The following is a 19,776-nucleotide window of genomic DNA, read 5'->3' on the forward strand; positions in this document are numbered from 1 at the left end:
CTGCTGTTCATGCTTTACTAAACAGATAGGTCTTTAATCTAGTTTTGAACTGGGAGAGTGTGTCTGAGCCTCGGACGTTATCAGGAAGGCTATTCCAGAGTGTAGGAGCCATGAAAGAGAAGGCTCGACCTCCTTTACTTGATTTTGCTATTCTAGGTACTACCAGAAGCCCTGAATTTTGAGATCTTAAAGAGCGAGTTGGTTTGTAGCGAGACAGAAGGTTGGTTAGATAAACAGGAGCTAGATTATTTAGAGCTTTATAGGTGAGAAGTAATATTTTAAATTCAATACGAAACTTAACAGGCAGCCAGTGTAAGGAGGATAAAATTGGGGTTATATGATCATATTTTCTAGACCTGGTCAGAACTCTGGCTGCTGCATTTTGTACTAATTGAAGTTTGTTAATAGAGGATGCTGGGCAGCCAGCAAATAGAGCATTACAGTAATCCAGTCTCGAAGTCATAAAAGCATGGACTAGCTTTTCTGCATCTGAGATGGATAGCATATTTCGTAATTTAGCGATATTTCTCAGATGAAAGAAGGCAGTTTTTGTGACATGGGATATATGGTTTTTAAAAGTTTGATTGCTGTCAAATATGACACCCAAATCTTTTATAGTAGAGCTAAAGCTAACTTTGTATCCCTCTAATTGTAAATTGAGTTGCGAGATCTGCTGTGTGCAAGATTTAGGCCCAATAAGTAATAATTCTGTTTTGTCGGAGTTTAAGAGAAGAAAATTGTTGGTCATCCAGTCTTTGATGTCTTTGATACAGTCAGTTAGTTTAGAAAGTTCAGACGTCTCGTCAGGTTTAGTTGAAATATATAATTGAGTATCATCTGCATAGCAGTGAAAGCTGATCCCATGTCTTCTAATAATGTCTCCCAGAGGTAGCATGTAAATTGTAAACAGTAAAGGGCCTAAAACTGATCCTTGAGGCACCCCATACTTTACTGGGCAGATTTGTGAAGGCTGTCCATTAAGATTCACAAACTGGTAGCGGTCAGTTAAGTATGACTTAAACCATTGTAGAGCCTGTCCCTGGACACCTGTAGACTTTAAGGGATTTATGAGGATATTGTGGTCAATAATATCAAATGCCGCACTAAGATCGAGTAAAACTAATAGCGAGACGCACCCTCGGTCAGCAGCTAAGAGTAAATCATTGGTTATTTTCACTAAGGCGGTTTCTGTACTGTGGTGAGCCCTGAAACCTGACTGAAACACTTCAAAAATATTGTTCGTCTGCAGAAAAGAGCATAATTGAGTGGAAACAACTTTTTCTAGTATTTTAGACATAAATGGAAGATTTGAAATAGGCCTATAGTTAGCTAAGTTGTTGGTGTCTAGTTGCGGTTTCTTAATAATAGGCTTAATAACAGCTAGCTTGTAAGAGTTTGGAACATGGCCTATAGATAAAGAAGAGTTGATAATGTTAAGAAGAGGTTCTCCTATAGCAGGTAGCAGCTCTTTCAGTAATTTTGTTGGAATTGAGTCCAGCATACACGTAGCTGGTTTAGAGCTATTTATAATTTTTACTAACTCTTCATGTTCTATGATTTTGAAGCAGTGTAGGTTATTATTATGATTTAATGAAATATTTACAGGATTTGGAGTATAAGCCGGTGCAGAAAGTTTGGCATCTCCTATTTTTTGTCTAAAGCCTTCTATTTTATTACTGAAAAAATTCATGAAGTCATCACTACTAATTTGCGGTGGAGTAGTTTGTTCCAAGGATGACCGAATATTAGCTAATTTAGAGATGGTGTTAAATAAAAATCTAGGATTGTTATGATTATTTTCTATCAGTTTGCGCAGGTGCTCGGTCCTGGCAGATTTTAGAGCCCTCCTATAGCTGGACATACTGTCTTTGTACGCAATTCTAAAGACCTCTAAATTAGTTTTTTTCCATTTACGTTCCAGGGCGCGGGTTGCTGTTTTGAGCGCACGAGTATGACTATTATACCATGGTATAGTTTTATTCTCTCTAGCCTTTTTTAATTTGATGGGTGCCACAGTATTTAGTGTGCTAGTAAAGATGGCATCCATACTGCTGGTTACTACATCAAGATCATTTGAGTTTGCGGGTGCATTACGAAATAGAGAGAGATCAGGTAAGTTATTTATAAATTCATCTTTAGTTGACGGAACAATAGTTCTACTAGGGCGGAGTATTGGAGCGGGTTTGCTGATTTCAGGTAAACACAGCTTATATAGTAAGAGGTAGTGATCTGTAATATCATCACTTTGTGGTATAATGTCTAAGTCAATAACCTCGATTTCATAAGACAGAATTAGATCTAATGTATGCTTTAAGCGATGGGTTGGACCCACAACATTTTGCTTTATCTCAAGTGAGTGTATTAAATCCATAAACGCGAGCCCTAATGTATCATTAGCGTCATCTATGTGGATGTTAAAGTCACCTACAATTAGCATTTTATCAGTTTTGACTAGTAAGTCAGAAATAAAATCAGAAAATTCTTTTAGAAATTTGACATAGGGTCCTGGGGGTCTATATAAATCCAAGATGAAAAGATGCATACCTGACCTTTTACATAACGTGTAAATTTTACATAACGTGGAGCCTAGGCTCCATGTTATGGGCTGATCTGGGTAGGCAGAATCGCCCTGAGCCTTTCTCAAACCTTACCTTAAATAATCCAAGAATTCCCTCAAAGAAGAGGGTGTGTGTATAACAAAAGAGCTTTCACACTTGGTGCTGCCTGTGGAAAGTCACACCCTTCACAGTGGTTCAAAAGATGCCTGAAGTTATATATTTATTGTTTTGATTATGTCTATTTCTGAGAGAATGAGATCATTGTACCAATCGCACTGAGACATTTCAAATGATATCAAACATGATAGTTAAAGTCAGTTTGGTTAATCTAGAACATTCAAACATTGAAATGACCATATGCGTGAGATGGGGGGGATGAAGCTGAGTTTCAGCATGCTCAGATGCAAATGCAGCAGGAACTGGTTTTTCCCGCATTCCCCCCTGCTGGGTTGTGGAGTCAATTGGCCCTGTTTTCAGCTCATGTTCTGAATTGTCAAAGACATCAAACATATTTGTAATATTTCAATTCTTACACACCTAAATGTTTAAAATAGGTGTGATTATATGCAACATCTTTCATTTATTCTATTTGGTAAGGCGAGATATCCCTTAAAGTATCATACTTGGAGAGAAAATGTGTTTAATGCATTATAAAGCATTAGAATCGGTACTCTGTATCGGCTGCAAAAATTCTGATGGGAGCATCCCTAGTTGCAAATCCAGAGAGTTGCTCAATACATTAAAGTAGTTCATAATTTATTTTATAGCCAATTCATGCATAACAATGGAAAATATTTATTTTTATTATCTTTAAACATGATTTATTTACTTTTCTCATTCAACAGAAGCACTGAGGGCCAAAGGCCTTAAAAGCAGACCTGCACATTCATCTGCTGTCACGGTAAACGCTGCAACTTTTATGTTAAATGTTTGTTTGCGGTACAGTTCTGAAAATAAAATCTTCCTCTGTTATTCAGCAAACGCAGGCTGCTGATAAAAGATTTGCAGGATTTGACCCCTCTGACGTTTTACCTGTGAAGATCAAAGATGAACCGATGGATGAAGAGTGGAAGAAAGCACCTCAAAGTCCACTGAGAAGCATTAAAGATGATGAGGTTATTCAAATATACAGACATTTAAACATACTTTTTTTCCTGTGTGTTGATATGTTATGCCATGTTATTATTAGGAGTAGTAAACTTTCTTGTCTTTGAAAGGATATTTGTTATCGACATCACTATATTGCATTAAGAAACATCAAGAAAAAAGTAGAGTAGTTATAATGATAATTAAGATAAACTCCTCTTAAAGGATTTCTTATATCGGTTCAACCTACGATTAGGGGCTCTATATCTCCTACCAGTTATTCTTTTCATAAAGCAATTTTTTTTACTTAAACTGCCCTTCAAAAACTTAATTCTGTGGATGCATTACATTGATTATATATGACAGTAAAGCCATTTAGCACGTTTAAAAAATGCATATGCAAATGCACTTACTGTCCACTTTATTAGGTACACCTTACTAGTTCCTGGTTGGACCCTCTTTACCTTAACCCTCTCAAGGCAGTCGTTGCTGATTTGCAACAGTTAAAAACTAACTACCTTTTTACTCCAGATACATATTTTATGAGCTTTTTTTTTTGCTCAGAAGTACCACTGCAGGACTTGGTTGTCCATTAGCAACAAACAGTTTCCCCACTTGCTCACCAGATGGCCGTGTAGTCTCACTTCTAACATGTCTGTTTCCATGGGTTCACTGAGGGTGCTTTTACATCTGTAGTTCGCTTCATTTGGTCCGGACCAGGGGCAATAAATGATAGATTGTTGCATTTTCTGCCGTCTTTGGGTCTTTTTCACACCACACTGCTGGCTTTGGTCCGAACCAGTTGAAATGAACCAAAATGCAGTCATCTGACAAAATCCGCATCTCTCATTGGCCAAATGTTGTTGAACATATTTCCTAACCTGCTTATGGATTGGTTAGAATTCACATGCGGGAAAATGCCAATGAACTCCCGCAAGTAAACAAAACCCGCAGACACAAAATGTCGTTTCTACTCTGGAGGGACGACTGCGCTGGCTGATTGTATCCCTGCTTTAGACAAACTATACATTTCGAGAATGAAGCGCGGCCATGGCTGGGAAAACAGGGTTTTAATGCATCGCTTGTCACTTCAGGAGGAGGGGTGAATTAATTCAGCTAATCTGCGACATGCTCATCTTGCGGAAATATTACCTACGATCCATCAGTTAATGTTTTCCCCTCTCTCTGTTGGTAAAGCGCTGTCAACAAATATTTTTCCTCCGTATCCCATAATGCACAGCGCATCAGCCTACAGCAGCTGAATTAGTCCAACAGGCGCAGTACTTTTTGCGATTGGACCTGTTTTAGTACGAATCATATTCTCACCACAAACGATTCGCTCCAGGGTTCGTTTTAAAGCGTACAGAGACCACCTCTACAAGCAGGTCTCGGTACGCTTATTTGGTCCGCTTTTGGTGCGCACTCGAGTACGATTGCTGCATTCTTACCTGCCCAAACGAACCGCACCAAAAGGGAAAACGAACTGTAGTGCGATTCAATCGGACCAAATAAGGCAGGAGTTAAAGCACCCTGAAACTGATTTTCTTGGCATCAATTTTGTGTAAGTATCACTATGAACCTCCATTAATTTGAAACTAAAACGGCATAAGAAGAATCATAAGTGTATATAGATACAGTAAATACCAATTAATGGATTTTATCTCTTCTGGATTTTTCCCCTGATGCAGCTCTTTCAACGTTGCAGATTTGCAACGTGTGGCCAGATAGGTACCACTGGATACCACATGCTTTATCTACTAGTTTGCCTATATTTTGAGTAACAGTTTATACTAGGGTTTTTTTTTTCCCATCACCAGTGTTTACATATTACTTTGAGGTGTCACTGAGGGTATATCATATGGAAAATGTAATAATTTGGAGTGAAGTTACAAACAATCAGAGGCAGATTTGATCAAAAGCAATGGCACAATACCATGTTCATTTGACTGTGCAGTGAGGAAAACTGATATAGGCTAAATAGCATGGCACTTTTATTAGCATAGATCATTGTGTCAAAGCATTTTTGGCAAACTCCCTTACAGAATACTCTCTATGCAGGATTTGCAGTGTGTTACGGCAGGCAGACGAAAAATTTACACAGCCAGGGAAGTCATTGAGTACATTTGCCTTCCTGATGGTGCTTTATCTGACACAGAATCCATTTCAGACGATAAAATTGCTGATTCAGATTTTGAGGAATCTCCTAAAGCATACGAGTCTGACTCCAGCTTTGATGATGATAAGCCACTGGCAGCAATACCAAAAGCTAATCTCTACCACCTTGATGTTGAAATTCATAACATACATGCAGACAGTGATACTGAGGTCCCAGATGACAATGAACCTCAGCCAGTCCCAGCCCCAGTCAACAAAGAGTTTTCTTGGAGGCAGAGGAAACCCCCAGCAGCTGACATAGACTCTTCATTCCAAGGACCTGCATTCTCACCTCCCCCAGACGAAATACCAAGTCCAAAGTGGTATTTTCATCAGTTCATGGACAAATCTGTGTTTGAACATATTTCTCACCAATCTAACTTGTATGCAGTTATGAAGAATGGCCCAGAACTGAAAACAACCCCTTCTGAAGTAGAGCAATTCATTGGTTTACACATCTTGATGACTGTAGTGCGTATGCCATCGCAACCCGCTACGACCCAATTGCGACAGTCATGGGACGTAAACGATTTGATAATCTGCGTACATACATCCACATGAACGACAATACCAATGTGAAGCAAAAGGGTGAGCCTGGATACGATCCATTATTCAAGGTGCGTCCAGTTCTTGAGAAAGTCCGTGCCAACTGTGTGAAGGTTGAACGAGAAGAAAACCACTCCATTGATAAGCAGATGATCCCCTGCAAAGGAAAGATTGGAATGAAACAGTATATCAAGAACAAGCCACATAAATGGGGAATCAAGGTCTTTACTCGTGCAGGTGTCACTGGACTAGTCTATGACTTTGAAGTATACACTGGAAAAGGGACCGTGACCAATGAACGTGGACTTGGTGTTGCCGGTGAAGTTGTGCTACGTCTCGTATCAGACATTCCAAAAGGACTAAACTACAAGTGCTTTTTCAACAACTGGTTCCCTTCCCCTGAACTCATTGTAGTACTGAAGAAAATGGTAATTTTAACAGTTGCTACCATCAATCGTAACCGTCTCCGTGGATGTACCCTCAAGAGTGATAAGGAACTCTCAAAGGCCGGGTGTGGTGCGTATGAAGTGAAATACGAAAAGACAAGTGGGATGTCCATCATGAAGTGGTATGATAACAAGGCAGTGTTGCTGGCATCATCCTTCATCGGCCCTGAACCTGTTGAGAGATGCAGAAGGTGGTCGAAAGAGAAGAAGGAATATGTGGAAGTGGACAGACCCCACATTGTCAAGGTGTACAACCACAACATGGGAGGAGTAGACTTAGCAGACAAGTTTGCAGCTCTCTATCGCACTGACTTCCGCCCACGTCGTTGGTATCTGCGCATCTTGTACTACTTGATTGACCTATCACTGGTCAATGGTTGGCTCCTCTATCGCCGTCATCTCACCCAGAAGCAGGAGAAGAAGTATATGCCACTTCTTGACTTCCGTGTTCAAGTTGCAGATGCCCTCATCAAGGTTGGCAAACAGGTTGACTTGAACAGTAGGAAAAGAGTACGACCTTCATTGGAAGATGATCCAACGTCCCATCAAGCTGCCTCACCTCCACTTCAGAGGATCTCTGCACCATCGGTTGATGTCAGATTAGACCGATGCGATCATTTCCCCATCCATGCTGAGAAACGTGGACGATGCAGACTGTGCAAGAATGGCTACACGCAAATGGCCTGCCTGAAGTGCAAAGTACTTCTGTGCTTTACAAAAGACAAAAACTGTTTCTTGGAGTACCACATGACAAAGTGACTTGTAAACATGGCCTACTCAATGAGGATTTAAGATATTGGATTTGGATCCCATATTGTTTTTGTTGTTGTTCTGCCACTGAAAAGCAATTTGTTACATTGTTTGAAAAGTTGTATGTAAAAAGTTATTGTTCATATCATATTCAGTAGTCAGTGTCTAATTACCACACTGGGCCAATGTTGCAAATCTGCAACATCCCAGAACGCCTTGCATGTGAAGGTCTCAGGATTTTATTGTACTACCCCATATGATTATTTTCCCCAAATATCATTCCTGTTTCTAAAACTTAATTTGAGCCTGAGAGGGTTTTGAAGCAAATTATTTACTTAAACTACCCTTCAAAAACTGTATTCCTTGAATGCATTACATCGATATATGACAGTAGAACATTTAGAATGTTAACAAAAATTCATATGTAAATACACTCACTGGACACTTTATTAGGTACACCTTACTAGTACCTGCTTGGACCTCATTTTGCCTTCAGAATTGCCTTAATCCTTTGTGGCATAGATTCAACAAGGTACTGGAAATATTCCTCAGAGATTTTGATCCATATTGACATGATAGCATCACGCAGTTGCTACAGATTTGTCAGCTGCATATCTATGATGCAAATCTCCAATTCCACCCCATCCCTAAGGTGCTCTATTGGATTGAGATCTGGTGACCTTGGAAACCATTTAAGTGCAGTGAACTCATTGTCACGTCAAAAAACCAGTCTGAGATGATTCGCGCTTTATGACATGGTGCATTATCCTGCTGGAAGTAGCCATCAGAAGATGAGTACACTGTAGTCATAAAGAAATGGACATGATCAGCAACAACACTCAGGTATGTTGTGGCGTTGACACAATGGTTGGTACTAATGGGCCCAAAGTGTGGTAAGAAAATATCCCCCACACCATTACACCACCACCAGCCTAGACTGTTACACAAGGCTGAATGGATCCATGTTGTTGATGCCAAATTCTGACTTTACCGTCTGAATGTCACAGCAGAAATCGAGACCCATCTGACAAGGGGACATTACTCCAATCTTTTGTTGATCAATTTTAGTGGGCCTGTGCAAATTTTAGTCTCAGTTTCCTGTTCTTAGCAGACAGGAGTGACACCCGCTGTGGTCTTTGCTGTAGTCCATCTGCCTCAATACATGCCTCAGTTGTAACGAGTGATTATTTGATTGTTGCCTTTCTATCAGCTCCATCCAGTCTGGCCATTTTCCTCTGACCTCTGAAATCAACAAGCCGTTTGCGTCCACAGAACTGCCGCTCACTAGATATTTTGTCTTTCAGAGATGCTTGTGCATGAAAATCCTAGTAGATCAGCAGTTTCTAAAATACTCAGACGAGCCCGTCTGGCACCAACAACCATGCCACGTTCAAAGTCAGTTAAATCACCTTTCTCCCCCATTCTGTTGCTCGGTTTGAACTGCAGCAAATTGTCTTGACCATGTCTACCTGCCTAAATGCATTGAGTTGCTGCCATCTGATTGTCTAATAAAAAATTAACGTTAACGAGCAGTTGGACAGGTGTACCTAATATACTTGACGTGTTCTATTCTTTTTAGAATCCTATTTCGTGGGACAAGAAAAATATTTAGCAGCAGTCTGTATTTATAGTCTACAAACATTTGAATACTACACTATATTTTATATAAGATAATGGCATGGCTTATAGCATTTCCAGACAATAAATGTGTAAATTGTGGAAAAAAAAATATTCTGATGTCAGCTACATGTTTCTAGTACTTTTGAGCATGCAGATTTTTATGAATGGTTATGGATTATACCAATGTGTGGTAATTTTGTCTTTTCTAGGATTTTGACCAACAGAGGCTCGGATCTTATCATCAGGTGCCTGGTGTAAATAATGCATCCACTGGTATGAGCATTATAACAATTACTAGCTGTATATATTTTTAAATATATATATATATATATATATATATATATATATATATATATATATATATATATATATATTTTTTTTTTTTTTTTTTTTTATCCAGTATAATTTGACATTATTACACATTTCTTAATAACCATCCTTAAAAAATGGATAATTTCTTTTGCATGAGCAACTTCTTTGAAAGATCATGTCTTTGTCTTTTTCATTCCATTAAAGCCTGTTTTAACACATTTTAATCTTTTGATTCTGTATGTTCATTCTTTGTTTTATTTTCTTATACTTGTATTTTATTTTATTGCTATTGATGTAAAGCACTTTGAATAACCACTGTGTATGAAATGACTACATAAACTTGCCTTGCCTTGAAAGACAATTCACACTGACCATCGCCAGACTGCGGCTGAACACTGATTAAAGATTCCAGTGTAATTTGGTCTTTAGGGTCTGAAATCACTTCCTGCATCCTTAAAGTTTCCTCTTCATCTCACAGGAGCACAAACGGAGTCCATTCAGAATTTCAAGCGACTTGGTGTTCTGTGCACTGCCTGCAATAAGGTCTTGCTGAAGGGACAAACAGCCTTCCAGCGCAGTGGCTCTGCTAAAATCTACTGCTCACTTGAATGTCTCCGGAGCACCAAGAATAAAGCATGTCACCACTGCCTCAAGTATGCTTTGTGTTCTATAACTATTTTTTTTAATATCTAATTTCAAGTATATTATTTGGCATATACGCTACCTCACAAAAGTCTTGTCGTTGATCCCAGTTGTAAAAGCAAGAAATAATAACTGAACTTCTAGTTGATCGTTTGGAAAAGTGGCAGAAGGTAGATTTTTCCGATGAATCATCTGTTGGCTGCATCCCTCTCCACACAAATACTGCAGAAGACCTATTGGAGCCCGCATGGACCCAAGATTCTCATAGAAATCAGTCAAGATTGTGAAGGACAAATCATGGTTTGGGGTTACATTCAGTATGTGGGAGTGCGAGAGATCTGCAGAGTGGACCGCAACATCAACAGCCTGGGGTATAAAGATATTTGTGCCACAAATAAGAAGGAAAGGTCAAATTTTCAGCAGGACAGCGCTCCTCATACTCCACATCTAAGTTCCTGAAAGCAAAGAAGGTCAAGATGCTCCAGGAATAGCCAGCCCAGTCACCAGACACAAACGTTATTAAGCATGTCAGGGGCAAGAGGCATTGAAGATGAATTCAAAGAATCTTGATGAACTCTGGGAGTTCTGCAAGAACGCTTTCTTTGCCATTCCAGATGACTTTATTAATAAGTGATTTGAGTCATTGCAGAGATGTGTAGATGCAGTCCTCCAAGCTCATGGGAGTCATACTCAATATTCATTCTGTTTCCACTGCAGCATGACTTTATATATTATACTGTACATTATTTCTGTTTAGTGACACAACTTTTGCCTAAGCAAAGTCAGACCTTACTGTCCTAATTAAATAATTATAAATCAAGGCTTGATTATATTTTATTTTGCTAAAATAAGCGTAATCTAGAGGCCTTTGCCTTTCATATAAGCCACTTCTGATACCAACTGATCAACTAGAAGTCAAGTTATTACTTGTTCCTAAAACTTGGATGGGCGACAAAAAAATTTGTCAGGTGGTGTATAATCTGCATCCTGAGCTTTATTTTTTGTGATATTCAGTTTAAAGATTTTACATTTTTACCTGAAGCAAAATAATGTGGTAAACAAATCTCTCATGCATGAAAATGGCATATAGAGAGATCCTAAATGTATTTTAAATCTATGCAAATCATTTGGGACTTCTTAAATAGATTTCAAACCCTCAGATAAAAACTTTTTTTTTTATTATGATTATCTTCTTTAAAACTATTAGTATAAGAAAATCACATTAATACTGCTTTTGTATTTTAGGATGCATTTTTTTTCTTAAAAATAAGCATTAAAGGCAGTGCTAGATATTTTGTCCATTGCAGAAGTTAATTTTAAGTAGAAATATGATGTGTAATTAAATGCATTGATGCCATTAGTAAAACTTTTCTTTCTCTATCTGCTAGTGACACAATTTGTAACATAGACCAAATGTCACTCATAAATGTCACTCATCCGGGTCTCTGAGATCCTCATTGGTTCTGTTGTATGTGTTCAAACTGTTGATTGGTTGGTTCACAAAGAGAACCTTATAGAACCAGGTTTGAGTGCAACTTTGTAATGAACCAGGGGTGTCCAAACTCAGTCCTGGAGAGTTTAGCTCTAACTCTAATCAAACACACCTGAACCAGCTAATCAAGCTCTTACTAGATACACTACAAACTCCCTGTCAGGGTTGAAGCAAGTTAGAGCTAAACTCAGGACACTGGCCCTCCAGGACCAATTTTAGACTCCCTTGTAATAAATCACAATGCAAGTAAGTTTGTCAGTTTTAACACAAGTAAACCTTAGAATTCCAAGATGACTAATTATGCATGGCTTAATTAAGTAACATGTTGTACCTTTTTCCCTTCAGAGAGATTCATGAAGACAGCAGCATCATAGTTGCCCCAGTGGACATGTCAGGGGCTGGGAAGGAGTTTTGCAGTCAGAAATGCCGCAACGCTTTAACTTTTAAGTGCAGTGTGTGTCAGAAGGCAGGAATAGTGAGTAGCCATCTCTGTCTGTCTGACATTTTATAAATTATATAAATAATTGTCATTATTATCTGATCTAGCAACAACCTGTTTCTGCAGACTGTTTTTATGAAGTGTGTTTATAAAATATTATGTTTTTACCAATTGAAGCTGATTTATATTCAAAGCCGGATGCCTTAAACCCCTTATTAAAGTGATTTTTGCACAATAGGTCCCCTTTAAAGCTTTTTTATTTGCATGATTTTTCTCGTATAGAGACACGTTCATGAGGTGAACTTCAGAGGCTCCATTCAAAAGCTGTGCAGCGATGGCTGCTTCAACCAGTTCCGCTCCTCCAATAAGCTGAACATGAACAGCTGTGTGAACTGTGGAGGATTCTGCTATGGCACAGACGCTCAGTGTCCATCTCTGCGCATGGAAGACAGAGTTATGAAGTTCTGCAGCCAAACCTGCCTTACAGCTTACAAAAAGGTAAAGGCAGAGGAAGTGATTTGGTTGCAAAACTACTGTTAAAGCATGCGTACATTTAATAAACTGATCTTCACTCACAGAGGAGCCTGAAACTTGTCACCTGTAAGACGTGTCATGCCCTGAGGCCTGCGGAAGATGCACTGGACAGTCCAAACGCAGAGGGAATCCGGGAGCTTTTCTGCTCTGTCTCCTGTGTCACTGCGAGTAAAGATCAGACCGTGGGTTTGTCAGGTACTATGGCCACATATTCCTTAAAGAATAGTGGATAACACAATCAAAATAACGGTCCATTACATAATGGTCCACTGATTGGTCACCATTGACTTCCATAGTATGTTTTTTTACTATGGCTGTCAATAGTGACCACCACCTGTTTCGGAACGCATGAGTTTATTTGAGCGCAGGATTTATTTGAAATGGATGTTTTGCAATCGTTGTATATTTTTTGCAGTGAATTTTTTTTTATTTTATTTTTTTTATGAACCATTTCTTTATTGCAAATATGGTTGATGCAGCTATAGACCCTTTTATAAAATTAGTAAATGTTTTATATTTAAATTCCACTTATACACACATACAGTGATGGGCAAAATAATTTGAATATCTTGTAGATCTCAAAGCATTGATCTTTTTGCCTCAAACATTATTTGCGTTTTATAATGTTAATGAAACATGCAGATCGTTGCTAGCAGACACCAAATAACACATGAAGTGTTTTTATACACTTATAACACAGCTGTCTATCTCTCTGGTAATGTCAGTATATTTCACGAGAGCTTCAACACAAATGTAATTATGTTTTCAGCTACTAAGGCCAAAGGCTTTCCTTTTGTATTCTGTGATTTGTGTGTAGAGTTTAGGTCCTCTGCCCAACACCCTAACTCCTGCAACAGCGTCTCCTCCACTGGCACACTTTTATACCGCATGCACAAACAGAGTTTAAGCAGCTTGTCACAGTGCATATGTAGAGCAGAAACATTGCATACAAATCAGTGGATCTTGTCAATGCATTATTGGGTAAAATTGTTCATTTTTACTGTCATTCAATGTGTTTTGGTCGTTATCAATGCACTGTCACTTTAAGTCTGAACAGCGACAAAAATAGACCCAGGGGTGAATTTATAGTTGTCATATTATTATGTCTAATTATGTGCTATAACATGTAAAACGGGATCATGAAAGTAACACTCGATGTAAATACATTAGTCTTATTATTCTCTTAATTAGATAAAAGCAAACAATTCGATTACTGATGTCCATGTAAATGTAGTCATTGACAGTGAACAGTAACCATGAAAATAGCCTTTGTTGCTGACATGGCATAAATAAAAAAAAATTATCATCATCATTATTGTGGTTATTGTTATGGCCGCATCAATAAAATAAAAACAATTAAACCTCTTAAATATGCTACCTATTTTGCCTACCACTGTATGTTCAGTGTGACATTTCATCTCTTTCATTCTATTAATGTGTAAAAATGAAAACACTTTTGTTTCCGTGCAATCTAGCTGCTCCAGTGGAATGCAACAACTGCAAGCTGAAACTAGTGCCTCAGTACCACATAGCCATGTCTGAAGGATCCGTTCAAAACTTCTGCACATTCTCCTGCGTAGTAGCATATCAGGTACAGTTCAGTCAAGTCTGGCACTGATCTTTTCTACTTGAGTGATTTGCATGGTATTAATTTGTGTGGATCTTTGTTTTCTTGCTTTAGGAATCCTTGAATAATAAAAAAGCGAACACACAAGTGAACACCGTAACCTCTACAAGCAGCAACACAACTACTGCAGCAAAAACTGCTGCCCCCAAACCTGCTTCATCGGAGTCCAGCTCAGCAGCCAAGACTAGCACCCCTAGTGGTCAAGGCCAAAACGTCACTAAAATCCCCTGCTGTCAGTGTCTGAACGCCTTCTTCCACAAGCCAGAACTGATGGAGTATAAGGTACTCATGCTTCACTTTCATGCTGATTTTAATTTCCATGCTTGTTATTAGTTGTTTGAGTTAGGGCTGCATGATTCTATAAATATATGCCATATGCGCTAAGCATTGCCTTAACAATATTTCTTCCAGCATAACATTTCCCTAGAACACGGGTGTCAAACTCGATTCCTGGAGGCCCATAGCTCTGCACAGTTTAGTTCCAACCTTAATTAAACACACCTGATCAAACTAATTGAGTCCTTCAGTCTTGTTTGAAACCTACAGGTAAGTGTGTTGGAGCAGGGTTGCAACTAAACTATGCAGGGCTGTGGCCATCCAGGAATTGAGTTTGACACCCCTGCCCTAGAACAACACTGTTTTATTAGCTATGATTAAGTAATTATTTAATGATATTAAAATAAACGCATTAAAGATGCTTTTTAGATCTAACTAATTCTAATTCAGACTTGAAAACAACTGTCATGTTGCAAACGTTTAGTCTTTAAAACATTACCAGTGTGTGTGGAGTTTATCTAAAACCGATGGGGCCTTACTATCTTGAGCCAAACCTTCCCGGAATCTGCTATTGGCTAGAGCAGTAAAAAAAAATTTTAACATTTAACACTGAATAAAGCGCATGAGGTGTACCTGAGGTGATCATAGTTTATCCTGTTGTTTACCTGGGAGAAATAGGTATTGGTTAGGACAAAAACTCCTATCACGTGTCGTTTTTTTTTTTATTCAGAAAAGAGCCTTTAGGATCAATAGTCAGGCACACTCAAGTCAATCTGGCATAAAAACAATGCATAAAATAAATGTAATTTATCACTTGTCTGTGATGCGTATATTGCATAAACTATTATAATGCTAACAATCATTTTTGTCATATATTGTGAAGCCCTAGTTTGATTGCAGGTCTACATTATTTTTTATTTTCAGAGGAAAATGTACGCTTTCTGTGGCAACGATTGTATCGATGAGTTCAGAAAGGTCAACCGTGTGGTGGCTCGCTGTGAAAACTGCAACCTCAATAAAAGAGTCAAAGTCGTGAGAAGGATAAACAGAGTTGACCGCTCTTTCTGCGAAGAGAGTAAGCATGCATATAATTATCATCATCTTATTTTATCATTTGGAAATCTGTCATGCAAGATTTTAGTTACCACAAATTTGGCTTGTCAGTTTGAATATGTGCTTTTATTTCTTTCTGTACAGAATGCAGGGCACTCTTTGAGCAGAACCTGGTCAAGCGTTGGGGGACAAAGCACTGTAGCAATTGTTTCCACTGTAACAGCACTTCTAAGACTGTAGTGACGGAAGTCTTCAATGGCAAACAGGAGGAGTTCTGTGGGAGCGATTGCTTGTCACAACATAATTTACTGATTCGTCAGGTAATGTTTTAAATATACTAAATCAGCTAAACAAACAAGTTCATAACCAGCCAACATACAAAATATTGATGTTTTATATTAGAACATATTATATAATAGTATAATATAGTATAGGGGTGGGCCAACTCGGTCCTGTAGGGCCTTACTATCCTGCAGAGTTTAGCTCCAACACTAATCAAACACACCTGAACATGCTAATCAGTGTCTTCAAGATCACTAAAAATCTTTAATCAGGTGTGTTTGATTAGAGTTGGAGCTAAACTGTGCACCTCCCCTGCTATAGTGTATATTAAAAACAGTTGTACAATATAAAACTTCTAAGTACCCACACTTCTGAATAGTTAAAAAAAAAGTAACAGAATGCATAACAAAATATTAAATTAGGTAGTTGTCAATCACTAAAATAACTAAACCCAACAACAAAAGTAAACTTGCAACCCCAAATCAGAAAAAGTTGGGACAGTTTGGAAAACGGAAATTAAACGATCCCAGCTTCTGAAGCTAGAGAAGTCAACAGTGCTTCTGGATTCTGTTAACATAGGGCTTCCTTTTGGCATTGTACAGTTTTAACTGGCATTTGGGGATATAACTGCGAATTCTTGACAAAGGTTTGCATAAGTAGTCCTGAGCCCATGTGGTGATCTGGCTTCTAGATGAATGAGAATTAACAGCTGCTAGCTCTCTGCAACTCTTACATGGTCGCCCACTGAAGCTAAGCAGGGCTGCGCCCAGTCAGTACATGGATGGGAAAGCCAGGTTGCTGCCGGAAGTGGTGTTAGTGAAGCCAGCAGGGGGCGCTCAATCTGTGTGGGTCCTGATGCCCCAATATATTGAAGGGGACTCTATACTGCTCAGTGAGCGCCGTCTTTCAGATGAGATGTTCAACTGAGGTCCTGACTCTCTGTGGACGTTAAAAATCTCAGGATGTCCTTCGAAAAAGAAAAAGGTCAAATTGGCCCAGTCCATCATTGCAGCTGGTGTGTGGTCTGGTGAAATATGGCTGCCATCGTGTCATCCAGGTGGATGCTGCACACTGTTGATGGTTGAGGAGATTCTCCCCTTTGTGTGTAAAGCGCTTTGAGTGTCTAGAAAAGCGCTATATAAATGTAAGGAATTATTATTAATATTATTAATTGTTGATGCATGCTTCCTGAGGGATTGGAGATCACTGTAGTTCAGCTTAGGCTTGTGTCTTTTTATGCACTGAAATTCCTCCAGATTTCTTTATTCTTATGATGTTATGCACTGTTGAAGATGAAATATCCAAATGTCTTCCGTTCTTTCTTTGAGGGACATTGTTTTTAAACATTTCAATAATTCTCTCACATATTTGTTGGCATACTGGTGATCCTCAGCCCATCTTTGCTCCAAAAGGACTAGATCTGGATGCTGCTTTTATACCAAATCATAATTACAATCACCTGTTGACATCACTTGTTTTAAATCTTATCATTATTCAACCAATTTACCTGATTATTAGCCCTAAATTGATTTTTTGGAATGTATTATAGGTCTGAATGACAGGAAAGGATGTACATTTACAAATGAAATGAATCCCTCAAGACAAAACATAAGATATTTAGTGTAATGATTCCAATGAAATACAAGTCAAAGTGCATTTGGAAATCACTAATGTTTTCCTTACTGTGCCAACTTATTCTGACTTGGGGGTTGTAGTTTATTGCATTTAATACTAATAATATAAATCTAGTTGTTTATTTTGTTTTGGCTTATTTATTGTATTTATATTTTTTTATTTTTTTATTGTAATTTGTATTTAGCAGTATTACTATATTTTAGTTAGTCTATTAATGACGTATTTATTGATAGTTTAGTTGTGTCACGTACTTATTTATATGAAGAAATGTGAGCTATTGCTGCTGCTTTTTTTTTTTTTTTTTTTTTTTTTGTAAGCATCATTGTGCTGCAACATTATACTTTATGCAACAGATGTGGCTTCTGAAATTAACAGAAAATGTTCCTGTTGCACAATTTTGACAGGAAATAAAGTGCTCAATGTGCAGACAGATCAAGAAGATGAACGAGTCTGTGAAATGGCTGGGAGAGATGAAGCACTTCTGCAGCCTGCGGTGCCTGATGTTTTTCTGCAGTCTGCAGGGCATCACTGGAGCCGTCATCAAGGCAACCAGCAAATCTCTGGCCACACAGTGTATGTCCGCATGCAGATCATTGGCTTGATCACTCTGCTTTTATCTAATCTGCTTTTAGCTCATTACATGCAGTCAACATTATTCCCCTTCCTGTGAATTTTTTTTTATTTTTAAATTATTTCCCAAATTATGTTTAACAGAGCGAGGAAGTTTTCACAGTATTTCCTATAATATATTTTTCTTCTGGAGAAAGTCTTATTTGTTTTATTTTGGCTAGAATAAAAAAATTTTTGTTTTAAAATCATTTTAAGGTCAGTATTTTTATTCTCCTTTAGCAATGTTTTTCTTCCGATTGTCTACAGAGAAAATCATTGTTATACAATAGCTAATAATTCAGGAGGGCTTCAACTGTATGTACATTGACTGGCTAAAAGTCAAGAGTCATGTGTTGTCTCTACAGGTGCAAAGCCAATGTCATCTGCAGTCACACAGAAGCCTAAAGAGGCCACGCCGGTCATTGCCAGTGTCGTTTCACTTTCAGGGCCATCCAGCAAACAGCCAGGCGTTTCAGGAAACACGAATGCGAAAGGTAATTAGAATTATTAATATTGAAGTTAAACAATTTTACATAACATATATTCAAAAAACTAGTAAAGAACGTCTTTACACACTGAAGTCCTAAATTTTCACGTGTTTTCTCATATTCAAATCCAAAAATTGTCATGCACACGAGTTCAATGCGTAATATTGTTTACTTCAGCAGCCTTACTTTATACAGCGTTCCCAGGCTTCTTGAAAGTACTTGAACTTCAGACATGTGGATTCAAGGCCTAGAAAGTACTTAAAAACAAAAAGCATTCTGATGCTTCATGCCTTTCGCTTGTATGGCGGCCCTGAATTATCAAAACATCCCTCAAAATGGCTTTTTGGATGCAAAAAATTAGGGGAAAAAACAAACCAGATGACAGAAATTTTCAGAGGCAGTGTGTCAGTATGATTGGCACAACGTGAGGTTGAATTTATTTTTTAACATGTGAAAGTTTCGGATTTAGTGTGCGGTACCTTAAGATGTATTGCTTATTTTGTTGCTCAAATAATTTACTTGCACTCATTTGTTTCCTCAGGCTCTGTTCAAACAGATGTGACCATGAAGCATGTGAGTTTATCAGAAAAAAATCTGTCTCAGAGTAACGCAAGATCAACTGAAAATGAAATGAGATTCTTAAAGTGCTTGTTAGGATTACTCTGATTAGATGTGAATTCATCATTTGCTCCTTTCTCTGCTATCAGAAACGTAATCTGAGATCCCAAATCCTACAGAACAAATCCCCAAGCAAAAACAAATCCACAACCTGTAAACCCCACACCGCTGATGCTGAGATACAGAAAGGTACTGGCTACCACACACTTTTTAAAACAACCTTCATTCTATGCAAATTTACCATTTTCTGCACTATTTATTAATCAAGAAAATGTTTTCAAAGCTGACGCTATGTATATGAACTCTTGTATCTTGCAGATGAGGCACCTAAAGTGATAGTGCTGCCTGTTCCGGTGCCAGTCTATGTGCCAGTTCCCATGAATCTCTACTCTCAATATGTTCCAAAGTCTGTTGGGATGCCCCTTCCGGTACATCTATACGTTCTAATCATCACTTTACAAGTTTAAGTTATGTTGTAGTGAGCATGTCAAATATTTTTAAAGCGATCCTTCCCTACTTTCTACACTTTCACCTTCCTTAGGCCTGATCACATAGATTGCACTTTTCAGGTTTGAAAATGTGAGGTGCACAACACTGCCTTCTTGGTTG

The 19,776-nt window shown here is 38.3% G+C and overlaps 1 protein-coding gene across 9 annotated transcripts in view; it reads left to right on the top strand.

Annotated features, from left to right (window-relative positions):
- The window catches only part of zmym4.2 (zinc finger MYM-type containing 4, tandem duplicate 2), a 50,222-nt gene that overhangs the window by 17,876 nt on the left and 12,570 nt on the right, over window positions 1-19,776 (top strand). For 8 of the 9 annotated variants that reach the window (XM_005159701.6, XM_005159702.6, XM_005159706.6 and 5 more), the window contains 16 exons: window positions 3,404-3,459; window positions 3,536-3,673; window positions 9,370-9,433; window positions 9,951-10,125; window positions 11,952-12,081; window positions 12,328-12,543; window positions 12,624-12,774; window positions 14,055-14,170; window positions 14,261-14,488; window positions 15,407-15,557; window positions 15,680-15,855; window positions 17,857-18,025; window positions 18,427-18,555; window positions 19,091-19,122; window positions 19,257-19,356; window positions 19,486-19,595. In XM_005159701.6, coding sequence (XP_005159758.1) covers window positions 3,404-3,459; window positions 3,536-3,673; window positions 9,370-9,433; window positions 9,951-10,125; window positions 11,952-12,081; window positions 12,328-12,543; window positions 12,624-12,774; window positions 14,055-14,170; window positions 14,261-14,488; window positions 15,407-15,557; window positions 15,680-15,855; window positions 17,857-18,025; window positions 18,427-18,555; window positions 19,091-19,122; window positions 19,257-19,356; window positions 19,486-19,595 — 2,141 coding nt within the window. Of the gene's footprint in view, window positions 1-3,403; window positions 3,460-3,535; window positions 3,674-9,369; window positions 9,434-9,950; window positions 10,126-11,794; window positions 11,853-11,951; window positions 12,082-12,327; window positions 12,544-12,623; window positions 12,775-14,054; window positions 14,171-14,260; window positions 14,489-15,406; window positions 15,558-15,679; window positions 15,856-17,856; window positions 18,026-18,426; window positions 18,556-19,090; window positions 19,123-19,256; window positions 19,357-19,485; window positions 19,596-19,776 lie in introns of those variants that run through there. The other variant, NM_001044320.2, reaches the window with a different exon arrangement.

This window comes from Danio rerio, chromosome 19, assembly GCF_049306965.1.
Source record: "Danio rerio strain Tuebingen ecotype United States chromosome 19, GRCz12tu, whole genome shotgun sequence".
NCBI classification, from domain to species: Eukaryota; Metazoa; Chordata; class Actinopteri; order Cypriniformes; family Danionidae; genus Danio; species Danio rerio.